We start from the raw sequence: 27,666 nt of genomic DNA, 5'->3' as shown, positions 1-27,666 counted from the left end.
GCTCCATTTCACTTCCACTTTTACCCCTGCCAGTGAGGGGCAGGTTCTGCCTGGTGACAGATGTCCTCTCTGGCAGTGATAGGAGGGCAGGGTCTTGGCAGAGCCAATACTAAATCAAGGAAGGGCTTGAATATAAAGGGGCTTCTTTTTCTACATAAAAACCATTAGGCTGAGGGGGCTATGGACTAGTAGTTCTCCTAAGTGGGGTGATTCTGAGGACTCTAAACTGTTGCATACAGAGCAGAATGGTGAACTGGAAGAGGGGGAGAGGGTCATTCTCAATCTGGCTACTTATTCTGGTGCTGTTTGCTCTGAGGGAGATCCAGACAGGTGAGTTCTGGCCAAATTAGGGGAGAGGAATGTAGAGTCCTGCGTTTGACATGGAAGGCTTTGTCTGCTGTGAGAGACACAGTTCATGACCTCATTCCCTGACCTACTGTGGGATAGACTCTGTCTGTCATCAACCCTCTGGAAACTACCAGTCTGATAGAGGAGACCTTGATCATGACCTCAAGGGACTCCTAGTCCTACGGGGAGATAATATAGACAGAGGAAATATATGGGAGAGAGAAGCAAGGAAATAGCTTAGAGCATATGGCTCCTTTCTCCATTTTTTATGATCTCTTTGGAATATACATCTAGAAGTGGTATTGCTGGGTCAAAGAGTATGCACAGTTTTATAGCCCTTTGCTCATATAGTTCCAAATTGCTCTCCAGAATGGTTGGATCAGTTCACAACTCCACCCACAATGCATTAGTTTCCCAATTTTCCCATACCTCCAACGTTTATCATTTTCTTCTTCTGTCATGTTAGCTAATTTGATAGGTGTGATGTGCCACCTCAGAGTTGTTTAATTTGCATTTCTATATTCAATAGTGATATAGAGCACTTTTATATGACTATAGATAGCTTAATTTCTTCATCTGAAAACTGCCTGTTCATATCCTTTGACCATTTAACAATTGGGGAATGACTTGTATTTTTAAAAATTCGACTCAGTTCTCTATATATTTGAGAAATGAGGCCTGTATTGGAGACTCTGGTTGTAAAAATTGTTTCCCAGATTTCTGCTTCCCATCCAGTCTTGGTTGCATTGGCTTATTTGTGCAAAACCTTTTAAATTTACTGTAATCAAAATTACCATTTTGCATTTCATAATGTTTTCTATCTCTTGTTTGGTCATAAATTCTTCTCTTCTCCATAGATCTGATAGGTAAACTATTCCTTGCTCTCCCAGTATCAGCTTTAGTATCAGCCTTTATATCTAAAACATGTACCCACTTTGACTTTATTTCAGTATGCAGTGTAAGATGCTGACCTATGAACAGTTTCTGCCGTACTGTTTTCCAGTTCCCCCAGCAGCTATTGTTAAATAATGAGTTCTTATCACAGAAGCTGGGGTCTTTGAGTAGATTACTCTACTACTACTACACAGTAGATTACTGTGTCCTATGTGCCTAACCTATCCCCCTGATCTACCACTGTTTTTTAGCTGGTACCAAGTAGTTTTGATGATTGCTGCTTTATAATACAATTTAAGATCTGATATGGCTAGGCCACTTTCCCTTGCATTTCTTTCTTTCTTTTGTTTTTGAGGGGGAGGGGAGGCAATTGGGGTTAAGTGACTTGCCCAAAGTCACACAGCTCGTAAGTGTCAAGTGAACTCAGGTCCTCCTGACTCCAGGGCCAGTACTCTATTCACTGCACCACAAAGCTGTCCCCTTGCATTTCTTTTCATTGATTCTCTTGATACTCTGGACCTTTTGTTCTTCTAGATGAATTTTATTATTATTTTTTCTAGCTCTATAAAATAATTTTTGGTAGTTTGGCATAGCACTAACTAAATTAAGTTGAATTGTCATTTTTATTATATTAGCTCGGCGTACCCATGAGCAACTGATGTTTTTGTAATTATTTAGATCTGACTTTATTTGTGTGAAAAGTGTTTTGTAATTGCGTTCATACAGTTTCTGGGTTTGTCTTGGCAGGTAGATTCCCAAATATTTTATAATGTCTACGGTAACTTTAAATGGAATATCTCTTTCTATCTCTTGCTGTGGGACTTTGTTAGTAATATATAGAAATGCTGATGATTTATGTGGGTTAATTTTATATCCTTCAGCTTTGCTAAATTTGTATATTATTTCAGGTAGTTTTTTTGCCTGATTCTCTAGGATTCTCTGAGTGTATCATCATGTCATCTGCAAAGAATGATAGCCTTGTTTCTTCTTTGCCTATTCTAATTCCTTCATTTTTTTCTTCTCTTATTCCTAAATCTAACATTTCTAGTGCTATATTGGATAACAGTGGTGAGAATGGGCATCCTTGTTTTACCCCAATCATGTTGGAAATACTTCTTGCTTATCCTCATTACATGTCACTCTTGCTGATGGTTTTAGATAGATGCTACTAATCATTTTAAGGAAGAGTCCATTTATTCCTATGCTCTCTAGTGGTTTTTTTTAATTAGGAATGGGTATTGTATTTTATCAAAAGCTTTTTCTGCATCTATTGAGATAATCATATGGTTTCTGTTAGTTTTGTTACTCATATGATCAATTATGCTGACAGATTTCCTAATATCAAACTAGCTCTGCATTCCTGATAAGTTGCTGTAATCTTTTTTGCTAATATTTTATTTAAAATCTTTGCATCTATATTCATTAGGGAAATTGATCTATAATTTTCTTTCTCTATTTTGGCTCTTTCCAGTTTAGGTATCAGCACCTGTTTGTATCATAGAAAGAATTTGGTAGGACTACTTCTTTGCCTGTTTTTCCAAATAGTTTATATGGTATTGGAATTAATTGTTCTTTAAATGTTTGATAGAATTCACTTGTGAATCCTTCTGGCCCTTGTATTGGTAATCAGGGCAGTGCTTTTTGCTGTTCTTCCCTTTGGTTCCTTTAATGATTCTTGCCTTTGTTTGAATGGGGCAGATAAAGTGGGATCTTGTCTTGGAATGTTTAAGCACTAAGATAATCATGGGTCATTGACTTGTATGTGATGGTACTAGGGATTAACTTTCCCACACCCTAAATAGGATTTTTCACTACTCTTTGTTTGAGTGTTTTTCAGCACTGAGGTAATCAAGTGCCCCAGGGCTCTGAGATGGGTATATAAGATCCAAGGTTGGCCGTTGACTTTTGGGGCACACTCATGGAAGGAGTGTTGAGGCTCTGGGCAAACTGTAACTGCTCCCTGGCTTTGTAACCCAGATAGATGTTGGTAATTCCCTGGCAACTATGAATGGTGACTTGAATCAGACAAGGTCTGTCTGTTGATGTTTGTAATTTCTATTTGTATTTGATCTGAAGTTCAGGTTGCTGACTTTTCCTCCTGAGCTATGTGAACGATATTTGTATATTGGATTAAAGTGAGATTGTTAACCCCTTAAAGTTACTTTCCTTAGTAAAGCAGATCAAAGAACCTGTGTTAGTGGCCTTCTGTGTGCTGGTTGTTATTGGTTTTACACAGCCACAGTAGCTGCTAGCAGATTGTTGCTACAGCCCTGGAAATTTTTTCTTAGGGAGTTCATTGATGGCTTGTTAAATCTCTTTTTCTGAAATGGAGTTATTTAAGGATTTTGTTTCCTCTTCTGTTAATCTGGGAAATTTATATTTTTGTTAGCATAAGTCTATTTCACTAAGATGGTCAGATTTATTGACATGCAGTTGGGGAATATGGGTACTAAGTATTATTTTAACTTCCTATTCATTGGTTGTGAATTCACTCTTTTCATTTTTGTTTTTCTTTTTTTCTTTTGCATTTTGGTTTTCTTTTAAAAATCATATTAACCAAAGGTTTATCTACTTTATTATTTTTTTCATAAAATCAGATCTTAGTTTTATTTATTAGTTTAATACTTTTCTTTATTTCAATTTTATTAATCTCTTTTTTGATTTTCAGAATTTCTAATTTGATATTTAGTTGGGGAATTTTTAATTTGTTCTTTTTCTACTTTTTTTCAAGTTGCACACCCAATTCGTTGATCTCTTTTTTCTCTATTTTATTCATGTAAGCATTTAGAGATATCAAATTTCCCCTAAGAACTGCTTTGGCTGCAACCTGTAAGTTGGAATGTTGTGTCATTATTGTCATTCTCTTGGATGAAGTTATTGATTGTTTCTATGATTTGTTGTTTGACCCATTCATTCTTTAGGATTAAAATTATTTAGTTTCCAATTAATATTTAGTCTATCTTTCCATGGCCCTTTATCACATATAATTTTTATTGCATCATGATCTGAAAAAGACACATTGACTATTTCTGCCTTTATGCACTGGATGGTGAGGTTTATATGCCCTAGTACGTTGTCAGTTTTTGTGTAGGTACCATATACCACTGGGAAAACAGTACATTCCTTTCTATCCTCATTTAATTTTCTCCAGAAGTCTACCACATCTAACTTTTCTAAAATTCTATTCATCTCCTTAATTTCTTTCTTGTTTAGTTTGTGGTTAGATTTATCTAGTTGTGAGAGGGGAGATTGAGGTCCCTCATTAGTATAATTTTGCTGTCTATTTCTTCCTGTAACTCATGCAACCTCTCCTCTAAGAATCTGGATGCTATACCATTTGGTGCATACATGTTTAGTAATGATATTACTTCGTTGTTTATGGTACCTTTTAGCAGGATGTAGTCTCCTTCCTTATCACCTTTAATTAAATTTGGTTTTGCTTTGTCTGAGATTAAGATTGCTACCCCTGCTATTTTTTTTTTTACTTCAGCTTAAGCATAATACATTTTGCTCCAGCCTTTTACCTTTACTCTGTGCTTTAAATGTGTTTCTTGCAAACAGCATATTGTAGGATTATGATTTTTAATCCATCATGCTATCTGCTTCTCTTTTATGGGGGAGTTCATACTATTCACATTCATATTTATGATTACTAACAGTGTGTTTCTCTCCATCCCATTTTCCCTCCTATTTATGCTTTTCTAGCTTCTTTTTCTCTTCCCTTCTCACAAGTGTTTTGCTTCTGAGCACCTTCTCTTTCAGTATACCTTCCCTTCTATCAGCCCCCATCTCTTTTCTTTCTACTTTCCCTTGCTACTTCTTCCCACCATTCTTCCCTCTGTTCTATCCACCCCACCCTTTTCTTTCCCCTTTTCCCTCCTACCTCCTATAGGGTAAGATAGATTTCTATACCTAAGTGAGTGTGTATATTATTCCCTCTTTAGCCAAATCTGATGAGAGTAAGGTTCAAACAACATTCACCTCCCTTCTTTCTTTCCCTCTACTGTAACAGGTCTTTGTGCGTCTTCAAGTGATATAATTTACCCTTTTCTTTCTCCTCCTTTTATCTTCCCATGTAGTGATGTAAACAGTTTGCCCTTGTTGAATAACATGTTTTTTTTTTCTTTCCTGTTTACCTTTTAATGCCTCTCTTGAGTCCCGTATTTGAAGATCAAATTTGCTGTTGCACTCTGGTCTTTTCATCAGGAAGGTTTTTAAGACCGCTATTTCACTGAATGTCTATCTCTTCTGAAAGATTATGCTCGATTTTGCTGGGTAGTTGATCCTTAGTTGTAATCCAAGCCCCTTTACCTCCTGGAATATCATATTCCAAGCCCTCTGACCTTTAATGTAGAAGTTGCAAGGTTCTGCATTATCCTGACTGTGGTTCCATGATATTTAAATTGTTTATTTCTGGCTGCTTGCAGTATATTCTTCTTGACCTGATAATTTTGGAATTTGGCTACAACATTTTTGGTGTTTTCATTTTAGCATCTCTTTCAGGAGGTGATCAGTGGATTCTTTCAATGACTATGTTACCCTCTCATTCTAAAACTTCAGGGCAGTTTTCCTTGATAATTTCTTGAAAGATGCTGTCCAGGCTCTTTTTTTGATCATGGCTTTCATGTAGACCAGTAATTCTTAAATTATCTCTCCTGGATATATTTTCAAGGTCAGTTGATTGTCCAATGGGTTATTTTACGTTTTCTTCTATTTTTTCATTCTTTTGGTTTTGTTTGAATAATTCTTGGTGTATCATAGAGTCATTTGCTTCCGCTTGCCCAATTCTAATTTTTTAACGAATTGTTTTCTTCAGTTAGCTTTTATACCTTCTTTTTTATTTGGCCAATTCTACTTTTAATGGAGTTCTTCTCTTTAATGGATTTTTGAACCTCCTTTTTCATTTGGCCAATTGTATTTTTTTAAGGAGTTGTTTTCTTCAGTCAATTTTTGTCCTTCCCTTTTCAAGCTTTTTACTCTCTCTTGCATACCTTTCATTCCTTTCCCCAATTTTTCTTCTACTTCTCTTATTTGACTTTTAAAATCCTTCCTGAGCTCTTGCAAGAAGGCTTTTTGGGCTTGGGATCAATTCATATTTCCCTTTGAGGTTTCATATGTAGGCATATTGACAATGTTGTTCTCTTTTGAGTTTGTGTTTTGATCTTCTCTGTCATCGTAATAATTTTCTATGGTCAGTGTTATTTTCTGCTTCTTGCTCATGATGTTTGCCTATTTATTGGCTTTTAAAGTTGAACTCTCCTGCTGGAGCATAGGGGCCACTATCCCAAGCTTCTTGTCCTGGAAACCAAGATTGCTTTCTGTGCTAGGGCCTCAGGCGCTGGCAGCTGGGGGTTCTAGGGGTCTGGCAGCTTACCTGATATGGAGCTGGGGTCCTAGTGGTAATGTGTGGCATGTGCTGAGGCCAGGTGGGGTCTTTCTGAATTTCCCTGGGGCTGCACTGAAGCAGGGGCAGGTCTGGCTGCTGGAGGAAGCCTGCTTACTCTGGACTGTGCTGAAGCATGTGGAGGTCCAGCTGCTGGAGGATGCCTACTCACCTGGGATTGCACTGAAGCTATCAGAGGTCTGCTGCTGGAGGATGCTTGCTTGCCCAGGGCTGCACCAGAACACAAGGAGGTCCAGCTGCTGGAGGATACTTACCCACCTGGGACTGCACTGAATTGCAGGATGCCTGACCACCTGGGTCTGTGCCTGTGCGTGTGGTGGTTCTCTGAGCTGGAGTCTGCTGGTTCTCCTGGCTATGTTAAGGCTTATGGTGGTCTTGATACTGGCATTTGCCTGCTCCATCACCCCGGGGCTCAGGATTTCCCACTGGCTTGCTGAGATGGGGCTTGCTGTCCTGGAATGCACTGCCTTTTTACCTTGGTGAAATGAACCTTTCTTGCTGATCCTCCAAATTTCCTGGGCTAAGAGAACGTTCCACCCCATCTTCCTGCTGCCTTCACTGTTTCAGGATTTTTCCTGGGGTGCTATTTTCTGTTTTTTTTTAAGAGGACAGAAAGGGAGAGTGATAGCAACCTACTGCTTACTCTGCCATCTTGGCTCCTGTAAGTCCATATATCTTTTTTTAAATGTGCTTAAATTTCGAAGATCTCTCCACATGGACTTCACTCATGCTTGGGGAAGAAGGGCAGGATGGGAGCTGTTCAGGCCATCATACCAGAAGAGGTGAGGAGGAAGAACCAAAGCCACCCCTCAGAGAGCCTGAATAAAGAGGTGGGGAGGGGAAAATGAGGCTATACTAATGCATTGTAATTGCTTTGATTTCATCTTCATTAATGGTATATTCACAGTTTTCAATTTTAATAATAATGATTTGATTTTCTTCTCTTTTTAAAAATCAAATTAGCTAGTGGTTTGTCCATTCTATTGGTTTTTTCATAAAATCAACTCTTAGTTTTATTGATTATTTCAATTTTTTACACTAGATTTTATTAATTTCACTTCTAATTTTTAGGATTTCCAATTTACTGTTTAATTGGAGATTTGTAGTTTGTTCTTTTTGTAGTTTTTAAAATAGCATAACTAGTTCATTGGTTAACTCTTTCTCTATTTTATTGATGTAAGAATTTAAAGATATAATTTTTCCTCTGATCATTGCTTTTGCTGAATCCCATAGGTTTTGATACATTGTCTCATCATTGTCATTCTCTTCAATGAAATTAGAGTTTCTATGATTTGTTCTTTACCACTCATTCTTTGAAATTGGGTGTTTAATTCTCTAATTAGTTTTTAATCTATGTTTCCACAGTGCCTTATTGAATATAATTTTATTGCATTGTGATATGAAAAGGATACTTTTAATATTTCTGCTTTTCAGATTTTAACTATTAAATTTTAAAGCATAATGTATGATCTATCTTTCTAAAGGTACCATGAACTTCTGAGACAAAGGTGTATTCTTTTCTTTTTTGATTTTATACATTTAACTGCAATATCTTCTTTTTAAAATTTATGGAATAAAACAAATATTTCCATAACATAATGCAATAGAAAAGATGTACACAAAACTGCAAATCTATGATGGACAACTTGCTATTCCTTTCAAATATACAAAAAAATTATCACATAAATTTGTTTCTTTTCTTCTGTCACCCTCACCCCACCCAAGAGATAGTCACCACTAGACACAAGTAGGAATATATGTATGTATATATATATATATATATATATGTAAAACAGTTCTATACATTTTCCTATTTATCATTTCTTTCTCTGGATGCCGATAGTATCTTTCTTCATGTGTCCCTTATAGTTAATCTGGGTATTTATAATAGTCAAAATAACTTATTCGCTTTATGTCATTCTTAAAAATATTGTTGTTACTGTATACAATGTTCTCTTGGTTCTGCTCACTTCAGTCTTCGTTACTTCATGCAGGTCTTTCTTTGTTTTTCCAAAATCACTGAAATCATCATTTCTTATGGCAAAATAATATTCCATCACAAGCATGTACCACTACTTGTTCAGCCATTCCCCAACTGATGGGCATCCCTACAATTTCCAGTTCTTTGCCACCACAAAGAGAGCTGCTATAAACATTTTAGAACATATAGGTTCTTTTCCTTTTCCCTTAATTATCTTCGGAAATAGACCAAGTAGTAGTATTGCTGGGTCAAAGGGCATAGGTAGTTTAATAACCCTTTGGGCTTTGAACCCCTTATCACCTGAAGAAAAAACCTGGATTGGCCAAAGAGTATGATTTGAGTCCTTCTGGACTGACATACCCATACCAACAATCCTCTGAGATGTTCTCTGAGTGAACCTGGAATCCTCCTGCTGTGTCAGCAACCACAGCACAGGATTAAACTTGCATAGACATCGTGAGTCAGGGATACTTCCTCACTTTATGGAAAATGTGATGTTGGCCAGACATCCTGAGTTAGGGGCACTTCCTTGTAACTATGGCTTTAAAAGCTTCTTGACCTAACCGTTTTGTGAGCTCAGTTCCACATGGATGCCACCAGCTTGAGATGTATAAAAGCACGCATATGACGTATTTCTGTTTGTCTTTCTTAGACCAAACTCTGGAGGTTGACAATATCAATCACATTTAGCTTATCTAAAATTCTACACACTTTCTTGACATTTTTTCTTATTTATTTTTGGTTAGATTTATTTAGTTCCAAGCAGGGAAGATTAAAGTCCCCCATTATTATAGTACTACTATCATCTATCTCCACCTATAATTCATCTAGCTTTTCTTTTAAAAATTTGAATGCCATAGTATTTAGTGAATATAGGTTCAGTATTGACACTGCTTTATTTTCTATGGTACCTCTTATTGAAATTACCCTGTTTTAATTACCTCTTTAAATTAAACTAAATTATATTACATTTAATTAAATTCAATTAAAGTAATTACATTTAGCTACCTCCTTTAATTAAATCTATTTTAGCCATAACTTTGTGTGAGATCATGATTGCCTTTTTTTGCATCAGCTGAAGCATAATAAGTTCTACTCCAACCTTCCACTTTAACTCTGTGTGTATCTCTCACTCCTAAATGTGTTTCTTGTAAACAATATATTGTTGGATTCTGATTTTTAATCCATTCTGCTATCCATTTCATTTTATGGCTGGGTTCATCACATTCACATTCCAAGTTATAATTACTATTTGTGAATTGCCCTCCATCTTATTTTTGCTCATTATTGTCCTCAGCCTCTTTTCACAGTATCTCTGTCACCTTATCTTCTCCCATTACCCACCTTTCCCTATTCTACCCAACCCTCTAATAGTCCCTTCCTTATCTTCTCCCCTACTCTCCTAAACCTTAAACTACACATCCTTCTGGAAGTCCCTACTCCACCTTGTCCCCCAGTCCTCACACCTCTCTGTAAGTCCAGAAGATGTCTACATTCCTCTAGATGTACGTTAGTTCAATCCAGATCCAAAGAGAGTAAAAATCTAAGATTACCAGCCCTCCACCCCCACTTGCATATTATGTATCAGTTCTTCCTGTCACACCCCATTTAATGAGATAATTGCTTCATTTTACCTTTGCTTACCCAATTTTGTTTTTTAGAATCACCCCATCATACACAACTCAGCCCCAACCTTTCTTTCAAACTACCATAGTAATGATGACAATTTTAAGAACACTGATTACATTTTCATATATAAGAAGTAAACAGTTTGGCCTTAATGAGTGCCTTATAATTGGTCTTTAATGATTTCTTTATTTTTCTTTTTGATGTTTTATATAAAATTTTCCATTGCATTCCAATGTTTTTGTCACAAATACCTGAAAGTCTTTCAGTTCGTCAAATTTCCATTCAGGGTTATACTCAACTTTGCTGTATAAGTAATTCCTGGTTACAACTCCAACTTATTTGCTCTTTGAAATATAATCTTCCAAGACCTACAGTGTTTTAGTGTAGAAGCTTCTAAGTTTTATGAAATCTTGATTATCTCTCTGCAGTATTTAAAATGTTTTTTTCTTGTTGCTTGCCATAATTTCTCCTTAACCTGAGAGTTTTGAAACTTGAATATGACATTCCTGTAAGTTTTCCTCCTGGGATCTTCTTTAGGTGATGAATGAAATATTTTTTTTCTATTTCTAGTTTACCCTTTTGTTCTAGACAGGACATTATTTCTTAATAATTTCTTGTAATATTGTATTTAGATTTTTTTTGATCATAACTTTCAGGTAGTCCTATTATTCTTCCATTATCTCTCCTTGATCTGTTCTGCAGATCATTTGTTTTTCTTATGTGTTCTTTCAGATTTTCTTTTATTATTTCTTGGTTTCTTATAATGCCATTTAATTTCTCTTGTCCAATTCTAGTTTTCAAGGAGTTATTTTCTTCCTTAAGATTTTGGACTTTTTCCAATTGGTTAACTATCTTTTCATAGCTAACTATCTCTTCTTAGATTGTTTTTTTCTAATTTTTCTTTGATCTCTCTTATTTGATTTGATCCCTTTTTTCTTCTAAGAACTTTTTGGCCTTGTGACCACTTGACATTATTCTTTGGGAGTAGGTGTGGCTTTTTAAAAAATCTCACCATCTTCCTCAGACTAGGAACCCAGATCTTCTTTTACACCATAGTAGCTATTAATGGTCAGGTTTTTTCCTTGCTTACTCATTTTTATTTTTGTTTTGTTTTGTTTTTTAGCAGTTTATTGTTGTAATCAGGCTTTAATCCCAAGTAGTGAGTAGGCTTCAATGCCTATTTACTGTTATTTTCTGAATTGTGTTCCTTGGATCAACCTCAGGCACTCCTCTCCTCCCCTAAGCCACATTTTGGGACCCCAGTAACATTGGAAAATATTCTTGCTCCTTGCATATGGGTACCATACTCACCTGGAATGTGTTCATTCCTCCTTGCTCATAGCCACAGTCCAGAACCACTTCTGGTCAACACCATTAGGTCTGACTTCTGGAAATAGCTGGTGGTCTTTCAGTCTCTCCCTACTCAGCTATCTGCTATTCCTGAAATAAAAATTTGTGATGTAAAAGTTCTTGAGGTTGTGAGGTGAAATTTCTTGAGGCCTAATCTGCTTCCGGAAGCTATTTGTTGATTTAACTCCCTGGAGGTGTTTATACTTCACTTAGGCCAAACCTCAGCCCCTTGTGGTCCTGTCCTTCTGGTGGTTTTCTCAAGTTGCCTTAGGAGGACAAATGCTTTATCCCTTTTTGTTGCTTTATGCTCATTTTGTGGTGGTGTTCTCTCTGTTTGTGGAGGAAATTTGAAAACCTAGAAATTCGTGACCTACTCCACCATCTTCCCAGAATGACCCCCAGGAGCTATCTTTTTGGTAGTTCCTATGATGTTGACATCACAGGTATGGTTGTTTTTTTTTTTTAAACTTCATTTACCTTGGTCCAAAACTGTATCAAGTAAACCACCACTTTTTGACACAAAGATGTCTTTAATGTTTAACCAAAGTGGACCTCAGTAGGGATGTACTTGAATGGGTCTCAGATAAGCCAGGGAGAAGTTGGGCTGGAGCAGATTTTTGCTGAGATCCATGAATCCCAGAGAAAGTGATTTGTAGATACCACAGGCTAATCCTGATTGGGGCTGCTAGGACCTCCATTGGCCAAGAGTAGTCCCTGATTAATAGAAATGAGATATTCTTTAAAAGGCAGTGAAGGGCATTCCAATCTATCTCAGTGATGTAGTCTATTAATTAATGTGCATTTATTTCACTTGGTGATCTCATCAGCTCACATGGATGCAATGATCATCTCTATGCTGATGATTCTCTGATCTATTCATCAAGCCCTTACCTTTCTCCTGACCTCTAGTAGCTCATCTCCAAAAGCCTCCTGGACATCTCCAACTGGCTGTTCAGAAGGCTTCTGAACTCAACATGTCCAAAGCTGAACTTGTTATCTTTCCCACTTGTATCACCAATCATGGCAGCACATCTGAGGACCACTGCTGTGAACAATTTCAGGGATCCAATCACACAGCATAATGAACTCTCTATTTATTCACGTATCTCATAACATAACATCCTTAAGCAAAGTAACCAAGCACTGTTCAATTAAAGCAAAGCACAACATTCATATATCTTGTAACATCCTTAAGCAAAGCATATCATTTATCTCATATTCACCTCTAGGTTACAGTAAGAACATCACACTCCATTGACTCCATTGTGTATATATATATATATATATACACATATATATATATATGTATATATATATATATACATATATACACACACATATATACACACACACAACAAACACACACACACACACACACACACACACACATATATATATATATATATATATATATATATATATATATATATATATATATACACACACATATATATCATTGCATCCCCAAATCAGGGGGTCCCAGAATAGGGTTTACCTAGCACAACACATCTTTAATCATTACCAAGCATCCAGGCAAAGACCTCTTTTCATCTTGACCCTATGGTGACTTTCAAGTCCCATATCTCTTCCTCTATGGGATGACCACTCCCGACTCTCAACCGAACTCACACATAGGTAGCTCTCCACTCCTGCTCCAAATGTCAGCTCATGGGGACTGCTCCATGCCAAACTCTTCCCACTCCTGCCCAACAGGACGATCTAGGGGTTCCTGCCTGCATCTTCTATCCCTGTGAAAATGAAATCTATCAGGGCAACAACACATGACACCAGCAACACCATCCCAATTCACTCCCAAATGCCAGAGGCCTTGTGCCAATGGCTCAGTTCACTTTAACAGCTTCTCTTCTCTCTTGGATATCTCCTCTGTGACATAGGAGGCTCTCTTCTGTGCTCTAGGAGGTTCTTCCCAGCTTTAAGGTTTCCTCTAAGCTCTTAGCTCAATTCTTCTTCTTCTTCTTCTTCTTCTTCTTCTTCTTCTTCTTCTTCTTCTTCTTCTTCTTCTTCTTCTTCTTCTTCCTCCTCCTCAATGATGGCAGCTCTTCTTCTTCTTATCCTCCCCAATGCTGGCAGCTCTTCTTCTTCTTCTCTTCCTCAATGATGGCAGTTCTTCTTCTCCTGCCCCTCAAGGGTGGCAGTTCTCTTGATGTCTTCTCTTCAATACTCTCTCTATGTCTGCTTCTCTCACACTGTAGGCTCTCCTTATATACAGTTCTGGCCAGTGTCTGGTTGGCTATGTATGTCTATTCTTGGCTAAAACTCATGTACATCTGATTGGCTAGAACTCAACACACATTCAATCCAGCAAAAATCTCACTTTGTTTACTGTTACAACCCCCCAAGCTCCTCATTCCAAACATCCCTGCTACTGTCGAGGGCATCTCCATCTGATGAGTCAGGCTCACAACCTAAACATCATCTTCAACAACTCCGTCTCTCTCACTCCCCAAGACTATTGTCAAGTCCTGTTGATTTTACCTTTATAACATCTCTTGTATATGCTCCTTTCTCTCCTTTGAGATTACCTCCCTCTCCCCCAAGTAGAGGCCCTTATCATCTCACACCTGGACTATTGCGTGTTGCTCCCCCTGCTTCAAGTCTCTTTGCATTCCAGTTCATCCTTTCCACTTGGCTGCCAAATTAATTTTCCTAAAGCACCGATCTGACCCTTTTACTCCCTTAGTCAATAAACTCTATTGGCTCCCCAGTACCTCCAGGATCAAATAAAATATTCCCCGTTTGGCATTCAGAACCCTTCATATAGATTCTTCATTAATATTTAGTCCTGTGATAGGTCTTGATTTAAAAGTTGACTGTATGTGTATTCTTTTTCTCGAATGCCTTCCTGGAAAGAGTTTAGCATTCCCCACTTTATATATGTATGACAGTGATTACCTTGGCCCCACTTCCTGAAAGCCAGATGTGTTATATTCCACCCTCTCCCAGGGTTCTCTAGTACCCTTAAGGTATTTTGTGGTATCTAGGCTCTCTGCTATTGGCTCCAGCCTCCATCAATAATGTTCCCTCAATTGTAGGTGGGAATTTTCTGCATTCCAGTTTTATTTAACCACTTAACATTCAGACTAACGATTACAAAGGAATATTTACTTCAATGGCCTAACAAATAGACAAACATACTCCTCAACATGGGGAGCATAATTCTCCCTTGCACCACTTTATATTCTGGGGAGAGGGAAGGGATTAAATTCATAGCTTAACTCAATTCCTTTATAGCATAGTCCCAAGTTCCATATCCAAAGCTGAATTTGGACTATAGTCCTAAGTACTCTGGCTTCTCAGGGTTTCCATTCTGGGACTGGCTAGATGTGAATCCAACATGGAATCTTTCCTTCAAGGTCATTATGACTTGGTTCAGTTTGGTAGGTGAGAATTTGGGCTCTTGTACCTGAAAATGAGAAGTCCAGGAAAAATAGAAACCCTAAGACAATTTTGCAGGACCATTGGGCCTGAAAGGAGAAAGAAGGGCCCCTTCACCAGATTAGTTCATTGTGCCCATTCTGTGAGTTAACCTTCACCATCTCCGGATGCTAAGCAGCAAATGTGTGCAGTAAGGAAAGCAAGACCATCCTAGTCTGGCAGTTTGGACAACACAGCCTGTTCTAGCTACACGTTCCATCAAAAGGGGCTTCTCTCATTCGTGTGATAAGGAAAAGCAGGATATCTTCTCCTAGGCACAAGGTGCCTTTATGTGATCTGAGCACTATCCAAAGCCTGATTACATGTGTTCATGATGAACAGTAACAGTGGGAGGCGGATGGGCGTGAGCAGACTTGAAGATTCTGAGGCTCCCTCATATCTGACCCCTCTTTTCCCTCTCTGTCATCTTGCCATTCAGCTCGCCACAAGCATGAAATGAAGTTCACTGTCGTGGCCACCTCCCAAGCTCTCTTGGACCACATTGCTGTCGCCCTCATTGATGACATTTTCTGGGGTTCCTATTACAAATCAAGCCATCAGTTTGCAGTGAAGGCAGCCTGGATCTCTGAGGCCTTGGGGGCTAACTTAACTGAAGAGATGCAACATTTGGTCCTGGACCATGAGAGAGGTTACCAATTCTTCATCCATCACTTGACAAGAAATGACACCAAGATTGAGAGTAAGTCAGTCCAACACATCCCTTAACTCATGCTTTCCCGCCTCCTAACTCATATCCTATCAACCAAGCCTGGTAGACCAATCCCCAAGAACCTTCTTGTTTCAACAATCTGGCTAGCAGCTGCTGTGGGGCTGTAAAATCAACTTCATCCAGTTCACAGAATGATGCAAACCCAGGTTCCTTTGATCTGCTTTACTAAGGAAAGCAACGTTAAGGGGTTAACAGGCTTACTTTAAGTCCGCATACAATATCATTCACTTAGCTCAGGGGAAAAAGCCAGCACTCTGAACTTCAGAGCAAATACAAACAAATTACAAACATTGACAGACAGACCAAATACAATTCATAGTTACCAACATCTCAGTTCAGCCCGGGAACTCATAACAAGAGCTGGTCCAGAGTCATGCATGCCACCACTGCTTGTGGGTCAGAGCTCCAAAAAAGAGAAAGCCAACCCCTGGTTTTATATCTTTTTCAGGGTCAAGGGTGAGTCACACATGTGACTCACCCACATGACTTGAAATCGTCACAAAGAGGCGACTTAAACCAATGTAGTCTAAAAACCTCTGATGTCCCAAACATGTCATGCAAACCCATGTAAACTAGGCCCTCCCCTAAGGCAAGGAGGTCACCAAGAACTCCCTATCTAATCAAGGAAACAAAGGCCAAACTCTTCAAGGGCACTTGGTTGAACTGAGGGCTAAAAGCCCATTTTGATTGCCAACACACTTCTCCATTAGAATGACACTCAAGTGGCTCAGAGCACTGTTGCTTCATTCTGCAGGGCAGGGCTATCCAAGATGTGGCCTGCTGTGTGATTTTATGATTTTATGCGTCCTGCCTCTAGGTTTTAGTTTTCACAAGGGAAGAGATAGAGTGGTAATTTGCATGGACTGCATATTAGATTTTTAATTAATGCTTTAGTAAATGAAGCCAAGCCCTGGGATGGCCTAGGGTTGGACGGCCCCGCTGTAGGGAAAGGGCTGTGAAGGATCCAGTCCTGGGCTTAGGGCTTACTGGACCACATCAGTTTCCTAAGATATCAGATCCTCCACTGAAATCAATTCAGAGGGACTTCCTCTATACCCTCAGAGTTTTCACCTTTTATTCCTTCTCAAGTTTCTTTAATCATTGTGTTTGAACTCAAGATGCAACCTTTCTTGGGCCCTGAATTCAGTGATCAGCCCGACGTGATCCCTGGCTCCCCATAGCTTTTCTTTTTCTTCTTCCTCTTCTTCTTCCTCTTCCTCCTCTTCTCCCACCTCCACCTTTTCTTCTTCCTCCCCACCTGCTCCCAATTTGTACTCTCTTTTATCTTCTCTATCTCCCATAACTACTCATTCTAAGCCACAGAAATGTGCTTATTCCAGGGTCTATATATAACAGAAAAGACCACAGGTGAATTCAGAAAAATACAACAGGAAATCCTAAGTAGGAGTACATATAAAAGGTTGAACTGTACTCTCTGTCCTTTAATATCTCCCCTTCTTATCTTTGCTAGGATTCTTCCTGGGCTTAGAGAATCCTCATGGACACCTGAATATTTCTGCCTCACGTATAGATCACCCCTAAAGTTCATAAAACAAATACATTTTTACTCTGGGACCTACAACAGAGTTTCTCTCCATCAATTTCTCCATACCCAATTTTCTTCTGGGTTATCCCATGCTTTTTCTCCCTCCAGGGAATCACACATTGCAGATTCGTTTTGATTGTGAATTAGATGGAGATATCCAGTTGAGCAGCCTTGCGAAGTATGGCTTGGATGGAGAAGATTTGATCCAGATAGAAGGGCTAGATGGACAATGGGTGGTCTTGAACCCTAGGGCTCATAGCTTCAAATTCATTGCGGAAAGTCCTTTCTGGACAGAAGTGAGAAAATTTTACAATAAGAGATACTGTGTTGGAGCCATGCAGAAAATACTTCGGAATTCAAGCATGAAAGAGAATTGTGAGTACATTTCCCCATCCTTTAGCAAGCCATATCTTACATCGTATTATGTAGTAGCCGGAACACTGGAATTAGGAGGCGGAAGACCTAGGGTGCAACTTTCTCTAATAATACAATAATATACATAGTAGAAATGTGAGGAATCATCTTCATTTATTCAGGTGATAGAAGTTCTACTCTGATGTCTCAGCATGGTATGGAGCCCACTGCAGGTTATTTAAAGCAGTGTCCCCACTCCAATTTTTTTGAGTATAAGGATTATCCTTTATTTTGGTTTTGTGAACTTCCACATTCCACAGATTGTAGTTGTGCTAATAGCAGGCCTTCATTGGAAAAATATTCAAATATTCAAATGCATCTGTGGTCCTCTCCATATGGATTTCACCTCCAATGATGCAGATCATGTTTTTTCCACTATTGCCATCCTGAGCTATTCTTGTCTCCATCCTTCCATAAGTTTGCCACAGGAAGTCTGCCCCCTATGAGATGGTACTTCCTTGATTTTACTTTTTAAAATTAATATTTGAATTGTTAATTAACACAAATGTGTTTTCAGAGGACTGAAAAGTTTTGGTCTTGGTGGGTAATATGACATTTGTTTTACTTGGCTTTTCCTCCTTTTTTAACTAGAGTTTTATTTTTTTAATGAAAAGAAATACATTTCTTTTTCTCTCATCCCTTGCCAAGGTTGGAAAAAAGAAAAACAAACTCCTCCTAGGAAATACACATATTCAAACAAAACTAATTCTCTTGTTGGCTGTGTTAAAAAATTAATCTCATCTGGACCCTGAATCTGTTCCCTGTTTGTCAGGATGTTGATAGCAAGCTTTATTGTCAGTCCTGTGGATTGATAAATTATTCTCCCAGTTCTGCTCCTTTCATTCTTTTTCAGCTTTTAAAAGCCTTCATTTTGTTTTTGGGAGGGGAGAAGGGAAGACAATTGGGGTTAAGTGACTTGCCCAAGGTCACACAGATAGTAAGTGTGCCAAGTGTCTGAGGCTGAATTTGAACTCAGGTCCTCCTGACTCCAGGGCCAGTGCTCTACTCACTGCGCCACCTAGCTGTCCCCCAAAACCTTCATTTTTAAAGTGTTCATTCAAAAGTGTTTTTTATGAAACTGATGTTACAGTATAGATTGTTTGTGCGCTTTAGCTTACTTTGTTTTCCGTCAGTTCATTCAAGTGCTTCTATATTTCTGAAATTGTCTATTTTCCTCATTTCTTTCAGCACCATAATATTTCAACACATTCATATACAACTTTGTTCAGTCACCCCCCAATCGATGGGTACCCTTCAGTTCCCACCGTTTGGCCACTACAGAAAGAGCTTCTCCAAGTATTTTCGCACCTATCAGATCGCTTTCCTCTTTCTTTATTCTCTACAGGTGTAGGACCACAGGGTGTTATAGTTGTGTCAAAGGGCACTCCTTCTTTAGTAACCTTTTGTACATAAGTCCCAATCGCTTTCCAGAATGGAAAGCAGGTGCACCAACCATTTCACCACAACCCCTCCACCATTTGCCATCTTCTTTGTCATGTTTGCCAATCTGATGGGTGTGAGATAGAATGTCAGAATTGTTGCAATTTGCTTTTCTCTCATTATTAAGTTTTTGGAAATTTTGTTCATGTGGTTATAGATAGACCGTCTTCCTGTGACAACTGCCTGGGATAATTTATCAACTGTGAACTGGCTCTTATTGCTATAAAATAGAGTCAATTCCATCTATGTCCTGGAAATGAGGTCTCTAATGAAAAGTTGTCACAAACGTTTTCATTCCTTTCTTTGTCCTGACATTGAAGGGTTACAAATGGAGGACTTTGGCCAGTTAACTGTGGCTTCTCCCACTTTCTATGGACCAGACCATCATTCTTCCCATTTGTATGTTTCCCTGATGTCATTATTTATTCCCATTATTCTTTGAAGCATGATATCAGAATGTTCCTGTGAAGTCATTGGTGCTTGTGAATGGATATTACCTTTCTTGAGAACACTGTTACATTGATGTGAAAAGTCATACATGTTTATTGTGTCTGCAGAAAAAATCTGTAGTGGAAAGAACATAACATTGAATTCTAGATCTATCGTCCAGTTTCTCTGGTCCTTAGATTCCTCATCTATAAAATGTGATCATGAATTTAGTCCAATCCTCTCACTTTACAGCTGAGGAAATCTAGTCCCAGAGATGTTAAGGACTCGCTTAAACTCACAAGGGAAGTAAAGATCAGATCCAGGATTTCTCATGAATTACCAGTTGAGCTCTTGCCACTGCATCATGGGACCTCATAGTGTTGTGGTCTGAGTCATTGTAGCAAATCATGGAATACAATAAGTCCCATAGAGAAGGTTTCTTGGGGTCCTTGTACCACAGGAGGGGAACTGGTGATACAATATGGTACAGAGCAACTCAATTTTGCCTTGTCCTACCAAGCAGGGGAAGCTTGAAACACATAGTTTGAGAATGGCCCAGCCTACGTAAGCTCTGATAGAATCATTATTGGGTTACTGCAAGGAATTCTTTGAACCCCAGAATATTGTGAAGACAATATTATGTTTAAAATTCAATGGAGAGTCCAAGATTATGGCTGCTAGATTGGGCACTTAGGTGGTGTCACGGATAGACCACTGGGTCTGGAATCAGGAAGAGTTTGCATTCATTCTCAGAGACTTACAAGCCACATGCCGCAGGGAAAATCACTTGACCTGTGTTTGCCTTATTTTCTTTGTCTCTAAAATGGGCATAATTGTAGCTCTCAGTGTTGTTCTGGGGCTCAAATAAGATAATATATGTAAAGTGCTTAGCACAGGGCCAGGCACAGAGAAAGTACTCTAAATGTTATCTGTTATTATTGGTGTTGTTAATACTATAAATATGATTATTATTGTATAGTCATTCTTATGTAACTGAAGTATTAAAATATTAAAGAAGATTGTGGTCCGAACATCTTATCAGCACTTGCAGTTGGTTTAGATGTTTCCTGCTTGTGTGGAAATAGAGAATCACAGGATTTCCAAGTTGGTAAGAACATTATCTGTATGTGAAAAAGCCAGTCTCCTAATATATGCCCAATACACATTCCTTCACAAAACCTGATGCGATGAGACCTATTAGGTGTGGAATGGGACATGTATGTTTGTATGTGTGTGTGTGTCTGTGTGTGTGTGTGTGTGTGTGCGCGTGTGTGTGTGCGTGTGCATTTGTATATAGTCACCGAGGGAATTTGTTTTGCCTGACTATATATGTTTGCTATAAGGAATGTGTTTTTCTTTTCTTTTTTAATAGGCCAAATGGGGGAGAGATATTAAATAAGCTTCTGTTAATTTAAAAAAGAGAGGTGGGGGTGCTGCAAATGTGAATTCTTTCAGGTACTCGAGGACAATGTCACTGTTTTACTGAAGTGTTTTGTTTGGCTATAAGAGACCTCTCACAGAGTGGGAGTAATCTATAAATGTCTATCATGTGCAAACAAAATATATCAATAAAACATTAAAATATGGATAGGTATGTAAAAATAAAAAGAAGCTAAACTTTCAAAAATAGTATCATAACATCTATATAAGAAAATGACTGCATTTTAAGCCAACAAAGGAGTAAAGTTACTGTTTATTATCTCTGTTACATAATGTGACAAAATAAATTATCGTGATATGTTTAAGCACTTTACTTTATTAATATAATATTGAAATGTCAGAAAATAAAAAAACTAATGTCAAAAAGAAAATAAACCGGATAGGTAGCTGTCACATCTTTGTCTGAGGACTTTAATGAGGGGAAACCTCCTCTCTCCCCGGGCATTCCATTCCAGGTTTTACTAGCTCACCTTCATAAGCAATCAAGATGACAACATAGCATAACACAAACAGCCAAAACCATAAGTAAAAATGGGCTCGTGCTGTGTACAGATCAGGGCTCTAGGCACTATGGCGTGGCACAGAGAGACACTGTTGGAGGAAGGTAAGATCTGAGGGTTGGCCATAGGGAGTAAGGGAGGGAGCTAAGGGGGCCAATGGATCCTAAGTAACTTTGGGCATGATGTCTTGCGTCTTTCTTGTCTTCTGCCTTCAGTACCACCAGACGTCTATGTGTCGCGCCAAGATTTTCCCAATGGCACTATCAGATACTCCTGTACAGCCACAGGCTTCTACCCACCATCCATCCTGCTGCACTGGAAGAAGGGGAGTGATGGTGCTATATGGGGGAAAGAGAACTCCAGCGGCACCCTGCCTAATTCTGATGACACCTTCTACCTCCGAATCTCCCTGGAGATCCAGCCAGAAGACACAGGGACAGGTTATGCTTGTGTGGTAGATCACAGTCAGCTGGAGACACCAGCTGTGTACCCTGGTGAGTGTCTCAGCCAAGTTAGAGGGCCTATACCCAGAAGGCCAAGCCATGGGATTCTGTAAATTCCTGCCCACATCTATCCCTCCTTGGTAAGGGGTCCAAAGGCAAAGTTCCCACTGGACATTCTCTTCATTGCATCATGGAGAAATCTCACTCTCCCACTCCCCTTAATTTGCTGGCTCTTCTCCTTCTGTAGTCCCTGAGAAGCCCTCCAAGTGGAATCTGTGGGCCGTTGCTCTGAGCGTCCTTCTAGCAGCCATCCTGATGATTAGCTGTTTTGTGGTCTTCCCCAAATGGACAAGGAGAAAGGCAGGTGAGAAGGAAAGGAATGCAAACAAGAGAACACAAAAGAATAAAACAAAGTGTTATTGTCAGGTTGATGTTAATAATTGTGTACTTTGTGCAAAGAATCCCCAAAACACAAAATCTCAGAGCAGGAAGGTACCTTGAATACCACCTAATCTACACCTTATAAGGACATAATTTCCCTAACATTCCCAACAAATGATCATATATCCTTGGATTGAAGACTTCAAGTGATGTGGAAGTCACAATCTTAAGAAATATTTTTATTGATATACTTATTTATTGGAAAGGAAGTATGGCTTAGTGGATGAAGACCTGGGGTGAAGTCCAACCTCTGACACAAACTGCTTATTTGTTCCTGGGCAAGTCACTTAACCTCTCCACACCCTAGGCTACCCTCTAGTACTCCAAGTTTCAGAGAAGACGCTGACTTCCATGGGTATAGAGACAGTTTTCTTATCTCTGTTTAGCAGAGTGTCTGACACATAGCAAGCTTTTAATAAAGGCTCTTTGTAGACAAGTCAGCCCGGGCATTCCTTCACCAGTAAAATCACAAAAACAGACCCTCTATCTATATTTTGGTTCTACATCAACTATATTTCCCACTTTATTCATCCTCCACTTTTTCCTAAAAATCCATCCCTTTTATTAAGTAATTACAAAGGAGGGGGTGATGGCTCAGCAAAAGTAACCGATACATTAGTTACAAAGACCGACCAAAGTCACTACCTCTTGACTTTTGGACAGTTCAGATTATGAAGTTTACTGTTTCCGACATGGAGGCAGAATGTTTCTCTACTTACCTTACAGTCATCACTCCTACTTCCTTCCTCAGGTATCAGGTAGAATAATTTTAATTCCTCTTTTGCGTAGAAGAAATTCAGAAACTTTGATGGTGGTCATAGCCAAACTTCCTTTGAACTATGCTTGTATGGAGTAGTTTCTAGTCCTCTCATCATTCTCCTCACTTAGCTCTGCACATGCTCCTGTTTCTTTTCCTTCCTGACATACAGCATCTCCAGGGAACACAACAGTCCCGTTGTGCTCTCTCCAGGACAGAGTTCGTCAGAGCTGCTGCTGCCCTCATTCAGCATGTCGTGTCTCTATTCCTACGTAATAAGGTCCCTTGAGCTTTGTGGCTGCCAGGTCACACTGTTGACTCTCATGGAGTTTAATCTGCACTAAAACCATCAGTTTGTTTTTACACAAACTATTGTCTAGCTATAGCCCCTACCCCACTATAGGACTTTATATTTTTCATTTTAAAATTTAATTCACTGACTTTTGTCTATTGTTCTTTCCTGTTGCCCACTTTATGACTCCTGACTATAATCTCTAGTGTAATTATCCCTCCCATATTTCTTTCATCTTTCAGATTTGAGAAACATTCTCTGACTTCATGCAAGTCATTAATTGAAATACTGAGCAGAGAGGAGTTATGGCTCGTTCCCCATACCACTGCACACATGCCCCACCGCATGTTGTCTCTGATCCACCAGTCATCAGACTTTGGGTCCAGGCTTCAACTGGTTCTAACCTTAGCCAATCATAAAAGGCACAGCTCTACATCTTGCCTTGAAAGACTAGAGAGGTCTTTCTTGAATGTGTTGTGAAATCCAGGTCTATGGCATTTCCTACACCACCAGTTTCATTTTTCATAAACTTCTCTGCTCCTGTCATTCTTAAAAAAGAAACATCAGTCCTGGTGTCAGGAAGACTTGAGTTCAAATGTATCCACAGATGCCTACTGTCTCAGTGACCCAGGCAAAGTCATTTATCCTCGATATGCCTCAGTTTCCTCAGCTGCAAAATGGGGACATAACAGCACCTACCCTGTGGAGTTGTTGTGGGGATCAATCGAGATGATATTTGCTTAGCACAGTGCCTGGCATGCAGTAGGCACTGTATAAATGCTCATTCCCTTCTTCCCACTTAACTACTCTCAGCCTCACTTTCCTTGATTGTAACATGAGGAAAATAATAACATGAACCTCTGAATAATCCTCCTCTTTCCCATCTCTACTTGACCAAGGATGGTAAAAGTATTTATACACATGGAGTTGCATAAATGTCATTAAACAGTTTTAAATCGAAAAGAAAATGGAAAGAACAAGCTGGCTCTGTATAGCTGTGAGTGCAGATTCCATTAAAATGTACAAGGAAAAGGAGGAGGAGGAGGAAGAGGAAGCATCAGAGGCAGCAGCAAACAGCTCATCTGGAAAAGATTGGAGCATTCTGGTGGACTGGAAAGCTCAGATGAGTGCACTATGGCCCCCAGGATTCAAATGAGACATTCAGTTGCAATAAAACAGACATGGACACTTAGCTGGCAGGAGAGACAATGTGATGATGAAGGTGGTTTATCCCAGGGGGAGGCTCAGCCATCCTAAGGCAGCTGGGATGGCCCCTGCCAGTTCCCCACATGTCTGAAAACTTGACTGCACAATTTGTAGTAATGGTCTTTTTCTTTGCCATCTCCCTGTGTGTCTGAGAAAAATAAAATAAAGATTAATCAAAGGGGAATAAGAAGGGGACCATCCTGCTCTTATCTGGCCTCCATTAGATCCCACCTGGAGTCTTCTATTTGGTTCTGGGAACATTCCAGGAGGGACAAAGGATCTGAAGGATTTCCAGTAGGAGGATGGGTTGAAGGAACCCTTTGTGTTAAACCTGAAGGACCCATGATATGAGTGGGTGAGTCAAGGAGATGGCAGAAAAATGGTAGATGCCTTCAGGAGTTATCATGTGGAAAAGAGAGGAGGAAGGAAAGGGAGAATGCATCTATTATGTACCTACTCTGCTCCAGACATTGTGCTAAGCCACTTTACAAATATCGTCTCAATTGATCCTTATCACAATACTGTGAGGGTGAAGTAGGTACTATTGTGTTCCCCATTTGATAGTTAAGGAAACCGAGGCAGCCAGAGGTTAAATGACTTGCCTAAGGTCACACAGCTACTAAGTATCTGATAGTGGCTTTGAACTTAGGGCTTCCTGATTTCAAGCCTAATGCTTTATCTACTGAGTCACCAGGTACATCAAGAAGAAAGAGAGGAAACAGACTTCTATAGAACTAGGAACAATATGTACAGGCTTCAAGGAGGTGAATTTAGGCATGATATAAGGCCAAATTTTCAGACAATCACAGTTATCTTCAATGATCAGGGCAGCCTCGGGAGGCAGTCAGTTGGTTTCTTTCCATGAGAAGTCTTCAAGCATAGGCTGGCTGGCCAATTATGGAGGGAATCCCTGTTCATGTATGAATGGGGCTAGATGGATGGTAAGGTCCCTTCACATTCTGAAATCCTGTGAATCTGTGACCACTTATGGTTGCTGAGAACCAGAGAGTCTTTTCTAACTTTCCTTTCGTGATTTATGCATGAACTGAGAATGCGTTACAGAGGGCAGGCATGCCAAAGGGGCATGAACTGAGATGGTATAGACACAAGGCTGCTGAGCAAAGCAGAGCCCTTGGGAAATTACTTTGTAACCATTTCCTGAACCTTGGCTTCATTCCCTTGCTTTACTTCTTCCACTAGGACTGGAAGGAAGAAATGGACATAGGTATCATGGCATGAGCTTAACCCAGGAATCTTTTTCACAGGAACAACTTCAGAAGCTCAACTGGAAGAACGTTTTTCTTCTTCTATTGCTTCTCCTGCTATTGATCTTCAGTGAAGGGATTCATCAACCCACGACCCTAACACCAAGGCAGTTGCCATCTTCCATGGCAGCCTCCATATATTTGTCAGAGGGGTCATCTGTTGCACGCCTAATGATAATTGTAATCCTTTCTCTAACTGGCCTCTCTATGTAGGACACAGGTCTGGAATGGGGCATCCAATGAACCTCCATTAAATGCAAGACACACAGCACACAGTCCACCTCAGTTTCCTTTGAAAATTGGAAGAATGTGACCCAGGTCACAAGTAGTTAAGTTTAAAAGTGATGGAAAATGTAAGGAACAATCGAATGCTTGAGTGTAAAGGGAGTGAGACTTTCAGAAGTGAAAATATTGATAGATTTGTATGAAATAAGATGCTTAGTTCTTTCATGCAGGAGGAAATCAGGAAGATCTTCTTCCTCTCCTTCTTCACTGTAAGCGTATAACCAACAGATGGTTATTTCTGAGAAGTGTCCAGACAAGATCAGTCATTGTCTTTTCTGGGAGCCCTTGTGAGAGGAAAAGTCATTGGTTACAAGTCCTTGTGCCTCCTGAGTCTCTCCCAGAAGGATGGACTCTCCTCCCTTTGGGGTGGGTCTGGATGTTCTTTGAAATAGATTTCAAATTGATTTAACAAATTCTTACATTGCCTAGATTTCTCTGTTTATCACTCCTCCTCTCCTTCCCACTTCTCAGAGATCCTTCCCTCATAATAATGTTTTTTTAAGGGAAAAATGAAGGGGAAGAAGAGAAGAAAAATTTCAGCAAAGCCTGATCAAGACATGGAATAAAACTCTAACAGTATATGCAGAGTTTCCCACCCATGTACACGTTCACTTCCGGAAATGAGTTGGGAAACTATTTCCTCGTCTGTCTTCTTTGGAGGCACCTGGGTTCTTTCTAATTCTGAAATAGTCATTTTTTTTTTTTTTACCATTTAGTAGTTCCAGCTTTCCACCTTTATGCCATGTAGTCTTTCTTTTTAGATTTGTTTCTTGACTGGATAGTTTGTACAGTTTTGTTTTTCTTTCCGTGTACATTGTTGTAGTTTTCATATATATTGTTCTCCTGGCTCTGTTTGCTACATTTTTCATCAGTAGATATAAGTCTTTCCATGCTTCTCTGTACTCAGAATGTTTATGTTTTCTCCTACCTCCCAAAATATTTAGATATTATTTTAATAAGTAATACAATGAACTATTTACAAGGAAATGGGATGAGACTTAACTGTTTAATTTTAAATGTTTTACTAACTCTAATGCTATACAGAGCACTCTGAATTACTGGGGTAGATGCAACATTTACCAAAGATTTAGTACCTACCATCATGAATTAAGCAATTAACAGCCATCATTAAGCACTTACTGTATTCTAGATACAGGTAGGGAGGGAGAGGGGGAGGAGGAAGGAAGGAAAGAAATAAGGAGGGTAGGAAGGAAGGAAGAAAAGAAGGAAGGGCATAATGGAGGGAGGGAAGAAGAAAGAAGGGAAGATAAGGAGGGAGGACGGAATGAGGGAAAGAAAGAGGGAAGAAAAAGAGGGAGGAAAGCATGAAGGAAAGAAAGAAGAAAGGGATGAGGAAGAGAAGGAAGGTAGAGATGAAGAAAGGTAAAGAAATGAAAGGAAGGAAGCAATGAATGAAGGAAGGGAAAGAAAAAAAGG

At 39.2% G+C, this 27,666-nt stretch overlaps 1 protein-coding gene and 1 non-coding gene across 3 annotated transcripts; both read left to right on the top strand.

Moving 5' to 3' along the window:
• The first annotated feature begins 158 nt into the window (after nucleotides 1-158).
• Nucleotides 159-26,326, top strand: LOC118843501 (major histocompatibility complex class I-related gene protein-like). 2 transcript variants are annotated; one of them, XM_036751157.1, is made up of 6 exons: nucleotides 159-330; nucleotides 15,481-15,741; nucleotides 17,426-17,692; nucleotides 21,756-22,034; nucleotides 22,231-22,347; nucleotides 25,945-26,326. In XM_036751157.1, the coding sequence occupies exons 1-6, from the start codon at nucleotides 246-248 to the stop codon at nucleotides 26,016-26,018; spliced, it is 1,083 nt and encodes a 360-aa protein (XP_036607052.1). In that variant the 5' UTR covers nucleotides 159-245; the 3' UTR covers nucleotides 26,019-26,326. The 2 variants fall into 2 exon arrangements, with proteins under 2 accessions (XP_036607052.1, XP_036607053.1); XM_036751158.1 differs by lacking the exon at nucleotides 22,231-22,347.
• LOC118845225 lies at nucleotides 24,659-24,823 on the top strand. The gene has a single exon (XR_005010085.1). It is a non-coding gene; the product is annotated as a U1 spliceosomal RNA (small nuclear RNA).
• Nucleotides 26,327-27,666: the final 1,340 nt, after the last annotated feature.

Source organism: Trichosurus vulpecula, chromosome 3 (genome assembly GCF_011100635.1).
Source record: "Trichosurus vulpecula isolate mTriVul1 chromosome 3, mTriVul1.pri, whole genome shotgun sequence".
Taxonomy (NCBI): Eukaryota; Metazoa; Chordata; class Mammalia; order Diprotodontia; family Phalangeridae; genus Trichosurus; species Trichosurus vulpecula.
This window is presented reverse-complemented; position numbering and strand designations above follow the sequence as displayed.

What these genes read in the sequence shown, in the direction of transcription:
- LOC118843501 (XM_036751157.1), top strand. Translation starts at nt 246, where the DNA reads ATGGTGAACTGGAAGAGGGGGAGAGGGTCATTCTCAATCTGGCTACTT. An exon ending in TCTGAGGGAGATCCAGACAG is followed by an intron (nt 331 to 15,480) that starts GTGAGTTCTGGC and finishes CTTGCCATTCAG; the next exon opens with CTCGCCACAAGCATGAAATG. An exon ending in ATGGACAAGGAGAAAGGCAG is followed by an intron (nt 22,348 to 25,944) that starts GTGAGAAGGAAA and finishes TCTTTTTCACAG; the next exon opens with GAACAACTTCAGAAGCTCAA.